Source organism: Alligator mississippiensis, chromosome 5, assembly GCF_030867095.1.
Source record: "Alligator mississippiensis isolate rAllMis1 chromosome 5, rAllMis1, whole genome shotgun sequence".
In the NCBI taxonomy this organism is placed as follows: domain Eukaryota; kingdom Metazoa; phylum Chordata; order Crocodylia; family Alligatoridae; genus Alligator; species Alligator mississippiensis.
The window spans coordinates 120,880,439-120,894,129 of record NC_081828.1 but is presented as its reverse complement, the minus strand read 5'-3'; the positions used below and the strand labels follow the sequence as shown (position 1 = coordinate 120,894,129).

General features: G+C 41.2%; 1 protein-coding gene across 6 annotated transcripts in view; it reads right to left on the bottom strand.

The window, feature by feature from the left end:
- Positions 1-13,691, bottom strand: part of TPK1 (thiamin pyrophosphokinase 1) — a 535,729-nt gene that overhangs the window by 423,108 nt on the left and 98,930 nt on the right. For 5 of the 6 annotated variants that reach the window (XM_059728640.1, XM_059728636.1, XM_059728639.1 and 2 more), the window contains exon 3: positions 11,079-11,153. The exons of the other annotated variant lie outside the window; for it this stretch is intronic. In XM_059728640.1, the coding sequence (XP_059584623.1) occupies positions 11,079-11,153 (75 nt within the window). The remainder of the gene's footprint in view (positions 1-11,078; positions 11,154-13,691) is intronic. 6 annotated transcript variants of the gene reach the window in all.

Genomic DNA, 13,691 nt, shown 5'->3' with positions numbered 1-13,691 from the left:
TTGTTCACTGGGTAGATCTGAGGTGTCTAACCCTCACTTAAACTGTATAAGGAGAGCATGTGGCTAATTTCATATACTACAGAACAGCACTGTAAATGAGGTGAGAATTTTCTCTCTAAACCAACTAAGTTGGAAAATGCCAAATTCAACTTTAATGCTGCATGTATACATAGGATTTGGGGGTTTTCTTCCCTTACAAATATCTAGTCACTTGCCAGCTGTATTTACATCTTACATGCAGCAAGGTTTTTCTCAGCAGACCGTAACCAAATGCATTCACTGGGGAAAACAAAAACTTTTACTTAAAATGCACTTGAAGAGTAAATCCCACTTCAGGCTAAGCAAGCAGTAAGGAGGCACATCCTATCAGCCAAGTAGCCAAATCAACACCGTGATAGTCTCAACTGGCACAAAATAGTTAAGCTGCTCAGTGGCTGAGTTCCTCATTATGACCAACATGGTAATAAAGCAATCAAGACTTAGAAATTGAAGGTTACTAACTTAGCAAGATCTGGGTAAATTAAAAAGTGAAGATCTACTTTTAAAAAGCTAATTGAAATAAAGTCACCAGGCCAAGACTAATGGAGAGGTGTCTGAATCAGTACAGGTTCTTCTTTTCAATGCACATCAATTAAGCCATTTAAACTCCTGTACCTCCCCCCCTCAGATTTTCTCCCTTCTATTGCATTCTCCTTTCTGCTTTCTTCCCTGATCTTTCTTTCTCCCACATCTCATTATTTCATCCTATCCCTCGCTTCACCCTCTGCCTAAGATGACCATCTGCATTCCAAGAAAATAGGGAACAATTTTATAAAAATTGTACAAGAAGCTATTAAAAAAATGCAAACATCTCACAATATTGTATTGGAGATAAAATTCACGTATGCATATCCATAAGAAATGTTTAAGAGCCACAAGTTAAATATCTGCCAAAATGTTCAATTTCAATTAAAAGAGAACATACTTTCTGTGAAAACTGTTATACAAATTATGCTCTATATTTCAGCCAGCTCTAATTCCAGTGTCTGAACATGTGCATCATTATTATTTGAAATGGTGGGGTTTTTTTAATGTTTCTTTTTTAGTTTCCAACTGGACTTATGCCAGGGACATGCTTGGAAATAGGCATGTCATTTACCTTTGCCCAGAGGACCACCTCCCTCTGTCTCATGCCCTATTATCCCCAGGTTCTCCCAGCTACCTCTGCTCTTTGGTGTGACAGCTGCTCTCTCAGCAGGCTTGACCCTCATCCTTTTAATCCTCTCCCTCTCTTTATTCCAAGGTAACTTTGTCTCAAGAACCTTATTTCCTTTCTAGATGCCTGTGGTACAGCCCCATTCCCATTCTACATATTACACCGATGGAACTCCAACAGCTGTATTTATAAACCTTCTCCACCTTTCAAATTACCTATCAGTGCCTCTCAACATCTGTACCACTGACCTGTAGCTTCCCAACTCTGTTGCCAAGTCAATACTTAGATGAACTATTTGCAACTCTTTTTTTTTTTTCCAGCTGCCCACTCCCTTCAGCATTGCTCCAGGTGCTCTACAGCTTCCGTTTGGTAATACTTTCCAAAGCTGCCTCTCTCAAAAGTCCTCTGGGAAATATTGTGGCAACACACTGTCTAGCATGATGCTATCAAAGACTTCCAAACAGGAAAAGTTTTGTGAAGAGAAGTTTTCTAATGGAATTGGCATCCCAGCTCAGTAGAAAAAGCATTGTAATAGCCTCCTATTTTTTCTTTTGCTCTAATCATAAGCTTTTTCCTTAGCGCTTCAAAGCAACTCTCTATTGCTCTGTTACTCTGAACTAAAGCTCAGCTGGGTTTAACGTTTCAAAACAACACAAAGGGAGTTCTTAATTATTCATTATTTTTCCATTTTTCAAAACACATACTAATCTCAAATTCTTTAAACAAAGAAAATCTCCTTTTATATCTCAGCATTTCCTGTTGTTGGAATTGCACAGAATCAACAAAGCAACAAAAGCCTTAGAGACTAATGTTGGGGCTATCCATCAGTGTTAGGCAAAGAATTTACTATACCCATACTACCACCAGTAAAAAGCCTGAATGATGGGGTACGGTATAGTAGGACTTTGTTCTGTTTTTAATTCTGCTAATGACTTACTGGCTAATCTTGGACAAATCAAGTAGAGGGATGAGTACAAATATCCAGTAATTTTGGATACCTCAGTGATGTAATGTCAAACACAAGGTATCCAAGCTCCAGTTTTCAGAAAGTACAGACTATTTGCACACCTTAGGAGTAGGATCCACCAAAACTTGAAGCTTTAAAGTATCTCCATTTTCTAAAATGAATTGTAAACATCTCTATTCACCTTTAGAAAACTTCAGAGTTCATTTTCTTGATTCAGCAAATATTACACAATGAGTCACTGGCAGATTTAGGCCTAGAAACTCTTCAGCCAAATTCTCAGTTGGTAAAAACCACTGAATTTCCAAAGTTGTGGCCATTAGTACTTTGCTTTCAAGCTTAAAGAACAATAATGTCTAGATTAATCTGAGCAAGCTTTTGTTGCTTTTATTAGTACATCCTAGAGCATTTATTTTCAAGGAAGCTTGAAATAACTTCTCTCAGACTCCTGTAGTTAAAGAAAATTAATTCACTGCATGTAGTCCAATATCAACCTTCTACACTAAAGAAGCATGGTTTAAAATCTATAACAAGTTTATAGAGCACTAGACTTGAGATACTAAACATGAAGAAGACATCATTTTCTTGATTTGATTTAAATTTTGAAAAATATACCCAATTGCTGAATTACTAGGTGCCCCGAAGAGGATAAAGTTATGCTGAGGCCAGCAGTAAGAGTTACTGCTAGTCCGGATGCCTGCATGGAATGGCAATAAAGCACACAAGTCCATGTGACATCCCAATCACTGTTTTTATGAACATTTTCCTATTTATTAATAGTAGCTCCTCTAAATTCTCTCAGGTTTTATGCCAGCTGTCAATTCTGGGTCTGGTATGAATATGAAATACATTAAAAGTAAGTTCAACTGGAAATGATGAAAATAAAAGGTGAAGAGAAGGTACAAGCATATGCCAACACGGCAAGTTCATTGCAGACAAATAATAGGGCAACTGAACATATATATGCATTCAGTAATTTCAAAGGTTTGGGTGAACTGCTCCAGCAAATTCCATCTTGAAGAAACTAAAGCAATGAAAGAGAAGGTATCAATCACAGAGGAGAAAAGCCAACGATTTATACCTAGGGGACAATAAGAATATTCCAGTAATACTGTGGAACTACTATATCTGCTCCCTAGCTTTGAGCATTGAATCAGTTCCAGGCAAAAGAACATATTACTTTCCTTCTCTATATATTTGTCTGTGGTTTGTATTGTCACTTGTTAAATGTATTATGACTCCTAATGTGTCTACATATACAGCTCCCTAGCCTTTCCCTCTTTCAGCATCCAAGATTTAAAAAATTAATCACCAATTATATTGCAGGCAACAGCATGTGGAACATGAAATGTGAGGCAGCCTATGGTATTTGGAGACAAAGGGCGCATCGACATGTGAACTGAGGCACATTTTCTAATGCTCATTAAATTTAGAACTTCCAATGTGAGGTACTAAGAAATGGACATTAGGCTGCCTTAATGCGCAGTAACAAATGGGCACGGTTTTTAAGTGATATTTAATGCGCAGTAGCCTATTTTATTCAGCATTAGCATAACAACACTTTTTTACGTGACGCTTTATTGTTCAGTAAAATAGGCTACCGTGCATTAAAGGGCGCATGTCGATGTGCCCAAAGTGATTCATAATGCATGTTACTCACCTTTTCTTATTTAATCATTCAGGAAAAATATGGAATTGGTAATTATTAAACAAGCTCAGGTGATAGCTTTCTATTTAATTAGCTGCGTTATCATATCTTAATACCAAATAACAACTGATCATGGCAGGTTGTGTTGGCCCACATTTTAATATTCCAACTTAAAAATCCAACACCAGTTTTGACAATGGAAAGCAGAAGTGTAGGTATGAATAGAAATTTGGGTGGACTCAATCCTGGTGGATGAATGATGACCAAAATATTTATATTGCAAATAACTTAGGACAGGCACAGATCCAGGTGGGCTGTGGCTATCCCGCATCCACATGCCCCCGGTGGAAGGAATTAATACAGTGGAAAAGCTATAAAATGTAGCCTTTGTTGGCTGTACATCAGAGTCTGCACCCTGGTCTGGTCCTCAAGTGGATTCTCTCTTTTTCTGGGCTTCTTTCTAGTCCATGATAGTCTTAACGATCATTTCAGACAGGTGTGAAGAAGAGCAATGGCACAGGGTACTAACTGAGTGCTCAAGGTCAGAGAGAAGGCGGGAGGGAGGAGAGGAGAAGTGATGAACAGGAGCATGGGTGAGGGGAACCGAAGTCTTACCTGGGCTGCAGCTGCTGCCGCCACTGATCAACATTAGCACTATCAGCTCTCCCATGTCTGGGCTTCCTCCAGATCATGGTGCTCCATTCGCTCCCTCTACGTATGTAAGTATTGGAAGCAGAGTATTGCCTACTGTGACAAAGGCTCCTGCGGATGGGGGCAAGGGTTGGCACCATTCTGTTTACCCAACTCACCTTCTCATTGCCAGATACACTGTTTGGTGCAGTACTGCCATTCTCTGCCCAGCTCCTGCCAATGCAAAGGCTCCTGAAGTGTGGGGATGCAGAGTGGGGAAGAGAGCATCATTCTTGCTGTAGTCCCTCACTTCTCTCACAGATACACTGCTGGGTGCAGCGCCACCCTGCCTGGCTCCTGTGGCCAGGCAGGGTTGCCGTTGTTGGGGCAAAGACTTTCAGCAGGGGGGATCCTGGTGCCCCTTAACAGTCATCACCTGGGATAGGTGCTTCCTTCACCCTGCCTTCATTACACCACTGAGGAAAAGACTGACAGGCAACATAATAAAGCTCAGCAGGCACAGTGAGACCCAAATGCCTGTCAAAGGAGGAAATCCACATGAAACAGAAAAGCTTCTTCACACCAGCAGTGTAACAATGAGCACAGGCACCAAGGGCAGCTGCCCCACACAGGGGCAGCAGCAACTTCTATTGTCACCACTGCTGTGATTACAATCATCTGGCTGTGGCAAAAGCTGTTTTTTTTTCACCCCCAACTACTGGTGCCCCTGTCAGCCAGCTTAGTTACACTACTACCTCACACTGCCCATAACCTGGAGAGTACTTGTCAAAGGCATGCATATTTTCTGATGCTTCCTAAAAGGAAGTTGAAATTGATCCTGAATTCAAAGATTTTAAGGGACAATTATCATCATCTAGGCTGACTTCCTGTATAATGCAGTCCTCAGAATTCTTCTGGTAATTCCCCACCCATCAAGACCTGCTCTACGCACATTTCCAGTACCAGCTCTGCTTAATCATCATTCAATAGACAGCCCACAAGTCAAGATTTGGCTAGCCTTTGTGCTCTGAGAGTATGCTAGTAATATATTCCAGTGCAGCAGCTGGGGGATATTATTTAGCATGAGTGACTAATATTTAAAGTAATCTGAGTTGCTCTGTTTGATTTACAGTGTTCTGTGACAGCCTTTATTTTCTGATGAACCCACAACCTGCTACAGGGGTGGCACAGCTGCTAACATGCTGCATTATTAGTGGATTGAAAAGCTACCCACAAACATGCCTTTCTTACACAAAATACACGCATAATATCTTATTTCTACCCCCTAAAAACATGACTCTATTAATCAATACACCAATCTAGATAAATCTACATTTATCAGTAAGCCTTTGCATATAAAACCACCCAGCTGGATTTTGGACAGAGTCTAAGGAAACACACTTCCGTCATAGATCTTTCTCTGAAGAAGCTGTTTACCAGCACTGCCTGGCACTCCTAGAAATACAATGCTGCATGGGAACTTCATCAAATCCCTGTAGAAAACTACCATATTACTCTGACTCTAAATAATAAAGCTATTTTTTCAGTGCATAACTTCTGCTCTTTATAGCTTTTAATGCCAGTGCTTCAACAATGGAATGTATTCTAGAATGCACAATCATTCAGTTTTCTACCATCAAATGAGGGCGCACAGGCAATTCAGGTGTATTCGAGTATTAAGGATTATTAGGACAACCTTTGCCAAAGCAAGAAGCAATACTATATGTCCAGCTTAAGATAGTTTCCAGAAGGTGGGCATGCATCACCTTGTGAAAATCCAATGCCTTTTAATAAGGTATTTCAAGAAGGGCACCAAAAATGGAGATACTTAGAACTACCACTCACTTTTGAAACTCTTGGTCTCCATAGCTATCTATTTTTTTAACTGACATTAGCGAGAAAAAATGAGAATTTCAGAACCTTTCATTAACTGTGCTTGGCAGAAGGCTCTGTTGTTTCGGGTCAAACTGAGTTTTTGTACCACCTGCACAGGTAATGCAACAACTAAAACAAAATTATGGTTTTTTTTCTAGGAACAATACTGGAAGTTTAAGCAGATGCAGGTCATGTGTAATAAGTGTAAAATGAGACCTGGCAAAGGTCACTCAAACTCAACAACCTCTCACAAGCATAACTGTGCAAGGGAGACTGTTCCTGCTCTAAGGAAACTAAAACCCATACAAATCCTACTCTATCCCATGAAGAAAGGCTGAAAACCATGGGATTCTTCAGTCTGGAATAGTGCAGGCTCAGGGGGGACCTGGTGGCTACCTATAAGTACATAAGGGGTGTTCACCAGAGTGCCCCAAGGAAAAACAAGGACCAATGGTCATAAACTCCTACAAGACCATAAACTCCTACAAGACCATTTTAGGCTGGACATAAGAAAAAATGTCTTTACTGTGAGCCTCCAAGACCTGGAATAGACTCCCTCCAGATGTAGTGCAAGCACCTACTCTGGACTTATTCAAGAAATGCTTGGATGCTTATCTTGCTGGAGTCCTTTGACCCTAGCTGACTTCCTGGCCCTGGGGCAGGGGGTTGGTCTTGATGATCTTCGAGGTCCCTTCCAGCCCTAACGTCTATGAAATCTATGTAATACAACCACTGACACATTCCTTTGGGAAACACCTTCAGAAGAACCAGCCAGAGACTTCTGCTGCTAGTCGGATGCAAAAGAAGACAAAGGCAGGAGTTTCCACAACAAAGTTCTGACGGAGCTTTACTGCTCTGTGCTAATTTTCTGTTTGCTGCAACCCTATTCTTCCGTGTCCTTCACAGTCTTCACTTCAGCTTCATTTTTCATCTGTCCTTTACCCCTCACCATTTTCCCTTCAATGACTCCTTCTCCATGTTTCTTTCCATTTATCTTGTCCCTTTTAACTAAAGCAAACAAGCTTTAAAGAAAAAAAAGCCAAAAGAAAACAAACCCACTACTAAGAAATCTCATTTTTTTGCAATGCCTGTATAGAATGTACCCCTCATACACATCTCATTTACCTTTCTATTTAGACAATAATGTCTTTGGGTCACTGTAGAGTGCCTAGCACAATGACAACCCATTCTTGTTTGGGGTTTTTATGGCACTACAGCAGTAAATGTCATTCCTAATGATGAAATAATAATAATATTAATAGTGATGGAAAAGATCCAGGTACAGCATGCCTGACAAGCCAATAATAAAAAGGTCAGAAGAAAGTGGTGGTGCCCTTGGCCTTTGGTGTCTTACTACTGGAGTAGGACAGTCCTTTTGGGAGGATTGGTGAATCCTGTTAACCATACATGCCTAGTAAGTACTGAAGCCACACTTCAACTGCCTTCATAAAGCACAGAGAAAGAAGTTTATGCAAACTTATTCAGTTCGAAGTAGTTCTTTTAAAAGTATGTCAGTAAAAATAGCTTCCAGGCAAGACTTTAATAAAACAGAGGCTAATTAGCTATAACAACTGATTCTTGAGGTCAAGTGAAGTTACACCAGGGATGAATTTAGCCCAGAATATCCACACTTACCCATGTGAGACTTAACTCAGGACATAGAAAAACGTGTGGATCATATCACACCTTCACTCTTCCTAATGCAAAGCAAGAGGACTAATGAAACAAGTTACCTTGTTAAAAGGATAGCATCCATTTGAAAATAACATTTCTGGCTGAACATTCTGTGCCTAATGTAACACCCCTGATTGCTATAACTGGCAGAACCTACTTGACATTTTTCCCTCCCTCCCCAAAAGTTCTTTTATTCCTCTGCACACTTTGTGCTTTGCCAGTCCCACTTTTTCCCCTGTATCATCACAAAGGGTTGGCTTTTCAGGAACTAAATTTGGCCAAGAAACACAATTTCCAGGTCAAAGAAAAAATTGATTTTTCCATGATTGATTTCTGTCCAAATCAGAAGGGTAGAGAAGTGCAGGGTCCCAGCCCTGGGGAAGCCCAACTGGAGTGGATGCCCCAGAGTTGCCAATCCTGGAAGTACCTGGTCAGCAAGCTAGGAAGATAGGAAGGTTCCACCAGAACTTTGTCCTGGCTTCAAGACACGCAAAAGTTCCACAAACAAGATAGCTGAGCCCTAGTGAACCAATGTGTTTGTCAGGAAATTTCCTTTATCTCTGTAAGTCATCTTTAGCCCAAGTTCTATTGACTTTCAGTGGGATTTATGCTATCAACAATCATGGCATATCTGTAAGTATGTCTGGATACTGTTAAATCACACCAAATCAGGTAACAAAGGAAGATTGAAGCAAAGGAATACACTCAGAATACAAGCCATTCTTATATATTCCTTTAATATGTACTTTTTTTTCTTTCTTTATTAAAAGGCATTTGAATTCAGACATACAAAATATACCTGACAACTCCTCAACCTTAGTATTTTTAGACAGTAGATTTCTTACGGAAGCTGTAATGGAAGTGGATTGTGAAGAGGAATTTTAGGAAGTAAGAAGTAATACTTAAGCAAATCTGTTAAAGAAGGATGTTCCATGTATAAAGACTTTTATGAGAGAAGGAGACAAATGGCCAAAGTTAACTTCACTTACTGAGGAAGCAGCTTGAATAAGGCTTTTTGAATGATCTCTAAGCAGCTGACAAGAAGCTTGCGCTTCATGAAAAATAAGGAGGTAGTGGAAGGGTGCGGTGAAGAAAAGAGACAGACAGACAGTGTGACTTGCCCTCGGCTGCCCATGACATGTCGCAGAGGCAAGAAGCAGCAGCTAGAGGAGGGAGGGAGAGCTCAGACTCCAGCTGCCAATCAAGAGCACCTGGGAAAGAAAGATTTGTAACCAGGAAAGAGAAGGCCTGACTGGGGACAATGGTTCTGTCATCAAGCAAAATGACCCCGCCAGATTATTGTATCGAAGTGTTAAGTGACGCAACCATTGTAAATAGTGATGCGGTGGCGGAGTGTATCAGTAATTTGACCCATCATGCGAGCGGCCTGTGAACAGAGTGTGATCACCTGTGGTTTAACCAACCAGAGACCACCTAATGGGCATGGCTGGCCAGCATGTCCATGGGTTCCAGAATGTACCATCAGGGGAGCTTCCTGATTGGCCAAAGAAGTTATATAGGGGACCGCACACCTCCGTGCATGGTCCCCAGGCTCTGACTTTCAAGGCGGATTGATCACCCGTCTTGGGGCCTGGTCAGACCCCTAGGTCTATAGCAGAAGCTGCTCCGGTCGCTCCGAGCATTATAGTTTACTGTATCGCAAAATCCGGAACGCACTGTACTTTGTCTCAACAACCAGGCATCGTACTGGTATACTGCAGTCTCCACCCGCCACCCATCGCTTGTTCCTTGTTGCTGTACATAGTTCACCGCCTCCAAGTTATATCACCCCTCAAGTTGTTTCGACAGTCCTGTAAGTAAACATCAAGTTTTATTTCACCCCTCAGTGCCTCCGGTATTTCATCTCTCTCTCTCTCTCGCACCCGGCATCCCCGAGCATGTCTGGGTTGGTGTCATCACCCGGTGCCCCACTCGACACGCAACTGCGGCCGTTTCCCACGGACCATCTGGGAATCGCGGCGCGCAGGTTCAAGATCCCCATTTTGAGCAATTCCATTATGATCTATCAGTTCTAAGGAGAAGACTCACTGTATTTGTCCTGGGAATAAAACCCTTCTGCAAAGAGAGATTTCCACCTAAAAACAATTCCCTACCCAAGATTTTGTTACCAGAGACAATCTGGACAGCTGCTTTTTGTCTAAATCTGACCATTTTCCTGGGGCTTGGCTTCACTAGTAACTCAAACCACTGGCAAGACATATACCTCTCCATCTTCATTTGGTCACTCCTTATGTATCTCTGTAAAAACCCTCTATGCCATATTTTAGTGTCCTACAATCAGAGTCACACCCACTCCCCCATATCTCAGTGGCAGAATTAACAAGACCCATCTGCCACAATCAGGTAGCAAGCTTCTCTCTTCAAGATCCTATATCTATCCCTAGGTTTATACCCAGGTCTCACGGCTTAGCAGGAACTGGATTTTTTTCCTAGAAATCTTGTGAAGGATTAGGCTTCTCCAGTGAAACATTAATAGCTTCAACACTGTAAAGACTTATATATTGTTGCAAAATATCAGTTTATTATTGGCTATCATGGCAGAGACGATTACCACTGCACCTATTAAACAAAGGAACTGTGCAATACGATTTATGCATTTCTAACAAAGGGAAAAAAATCCCTGCATTTTTAATATACAAAGTGCATGGTTCATTTTGTTTTGATTAAAATTAATGCGTTTTGCTGATGACCTTTGGGGAACAGTTGCTTCTTAAGCCATAAATGCACCATTGATCTATTGCACTTCATCAGCAAAACAAGGATCATTCCTAAGATGCCTCTGAAAAGCTACAGAGGGTCTTATTTCACAGGAGCACACTTTCTCACACAGACACCTTATCAGTCCATAAAGTTCCTACTGACGTAAGAAATGCAGAGATGCAGAATTTGCATAATCAGCTCATTTTCTGCATTCAGCAACAAGGGACAAATTCTTGCTGATTCACACTCTCACTGGAAGGTTGCTCGCGTTAGTAGAAATTGCCATATTGAGATTCAATGGGCATCGGGTAAATTAGCTGGGCAGCAGCTAAATAAATAAGCAAATGAAGATATATGTAAGTTATTATTACCTTTGCTCCACAGACGATCAAAATGACCTTTGTCCAAAGGCTGGTTAAGAATCACGAGGCAAAACTTCAGGTCTCCTGTAAGAGAGATGTTGGTTCTCATTAACAAGTAAATTGATTTTTCCCTTTCATTCTCTTTGTTTTGCTTGCTGGCTGCTATTCCTCCCCATTTAATTTTCAAGCAGGAACCCTGGAGCGGACTTCACTAATTCCCTTTCTTCTTAGGTTTCATCATTTCAGATACGGAGAAGCTGCCAGACATTCATTAGGCACAGTTTGCTTGGTAGCTTTCTATCAAGTCCTTTTCATTTATGAAGACTTATCAACTGAAGGCCACCCTCACATAGGACCCCACATCTGTGTAACTCTCATATATAAACCCCGGTTCTGTTGTTGCCATCTATGCCTGGCATTTAGTGCTATTAGCTTTGTCCTAGGTTCTATTAACAAGGGAATCTGGTGTTGATATAAGGCCAAGTTCTCCCCTCTGATCTACACAGCAGATCTAGTCTCTGACAGTATGCTTTCCCCATAAACACACCACTCCCACTGACAGCAACAGTACCTCCATCTGCATGGAAAATACAAAGAACAGGTAGCTAGGCCAAGGCTATAAACAATGCTGGTTAAGTCCTGTCAGTAGTGGGGTATTAGCAGCCTTGAAACCAGATAGCTCTCTTAGTTTTAAGGCTTCTAATATAGTCACTTCTAGGGCTGCAACGAGAAGACTTATATCAGGGGTGTACATGAGGGTTTGTTTGGGGGAACATCTATTCACCAAGGCCCCCCAGGGGAGGACAAAAAATAATGGGCACAAGCTGACTGAAGAGCGCTTCAGGCTAGACATAAAGAAAAACTTCTTTACAAGCCAAGCACCGAGGGTTTGGAATAGGCTCCCCCCAGAAGCGGTAGTCATCCACCTTGGAAATCTTCAAAAAATGTCTTGATGCCCATCTTGCTGGTGTCATTTGATCCCAGCAGTCTTTCCTGCCAATGCGCAGGGGGGCTGAACCCAATGATCTATAAGGTCTCTTCCAGCCCTTAACAACAACAACTATGAAACTATGAAAAGGAGCCGTGAAAGCAATCATGGAAGTGACTAGCTCCTATCAATTTCGTAAAAGCGGTCTTTTGATAGCTGCTTACACTTCCTCAGTTCCCTGCTAATTAAACAGCATAGTTAGTTATAAAAAGATAGTTGCAGTTGCAATTACCCTGTAGTTAAAGAGTAGCAATGAAGTTACTAAGTAGACAAGGAGGCTAAAAGTTACTATGCATTTAACTGATACGCGCTTATAATGTAAGCAGCAGACAACAAATTGAGTGCTATATTAAGCAGTTAACCAAATTATGCAATTATCCAATGTGCAAAAAAGGGAACATACTGTATTTGTGTGTATATATAGTTTCTCTCTCGCTCTCCTTTTTAGCTTGTGTCTGTTTCCACGGTTATTCTATAACCTAAATCCCCCTGCTGGAATCAGGGAATTACCAGGACATACACTCACAACCTCAGTTCTATCCAGTCAGCATTCTAAACTAGCTCTTGAACCAGAAAAAAAAAAGAGAAAAAACACACAAGATGTAAAAGTTTTAAAGTAAATGGAAACCAGATATTCCATATGCTGCTCCAGGGAGAAAATGCAACCCCCCGAGCTTATTAGTGTTAGATGTGCTGGGATCTGCATTTATTTCATTTCCTAATTATCTTGCCTATCATATAGAAATACAAGTTTCCCCTGGAGCTTGATATCCTTAGGCAATCAGGTTAATGAAATGTATTTGGTCATGTGAAGCCACAGTAATTGCAAGGAGAAATCCTCTATTGCTAGGTCTTTTGGGCCTCTGAGCAGATTTAGCAGAGCAGGAGGTAAAGAAGGGCTAGAGGGAAACATGCAACCTAAGTTATAAGAGAGTGTAAGTGAACACAACGGTGTTGAAATCTTTCTGAGGGTGGATGAAGGTCTTGAAAAGAGGTTTAAAAACAGGAAGGACTATTAAATTGAGACACAGGTGAATGTGTCCTCTGAGTCAGAGGTCAGGCGTGCAAACAAACTTATGTGTCAGTATGTGATATCAGAAAGCACAATATGACACAAAATTCCCATGTGTGGGGGGGGGAGGGGGGGAGGAGGAGAGCCATTAATAACACAAGAGTACCACCCAGCAGCTCTGCTATAACTGAGAAATGGTTGTCTATCCCTGGTAGAGTGTGGAAAGAGATTACCAGAAAGGAGATCAGCGAGTTTGGAGCCAATATGGTCTAGTGGATGGAGCACAAAGACTGGGACTCAGGAGATGGGTTCTTTTCTCAGGTATTTCATTGGTCAGTAAGCCAGTGCACCTCGCTCTGCATCAGTTTCCCTGTCTGTAAACTGGGATGATTATAACGAACTTTGTGAAGGGCTTTGAGGTCCCACTGATGAAATCAGTGTTATAAGAGTTTAATAGTATTATTAATAAGGTAGTGCTTACTAATAAAGCACAGAAATCAATTGTTGCTCATCTTGCATTCCATATACTATGTGGAATCATATGGCCATATGCACATATTTACTTAAATATGCAGTGGGCATCAGCATAACCTTGGCAGCTGCCACAGCAGGCATTCAATGA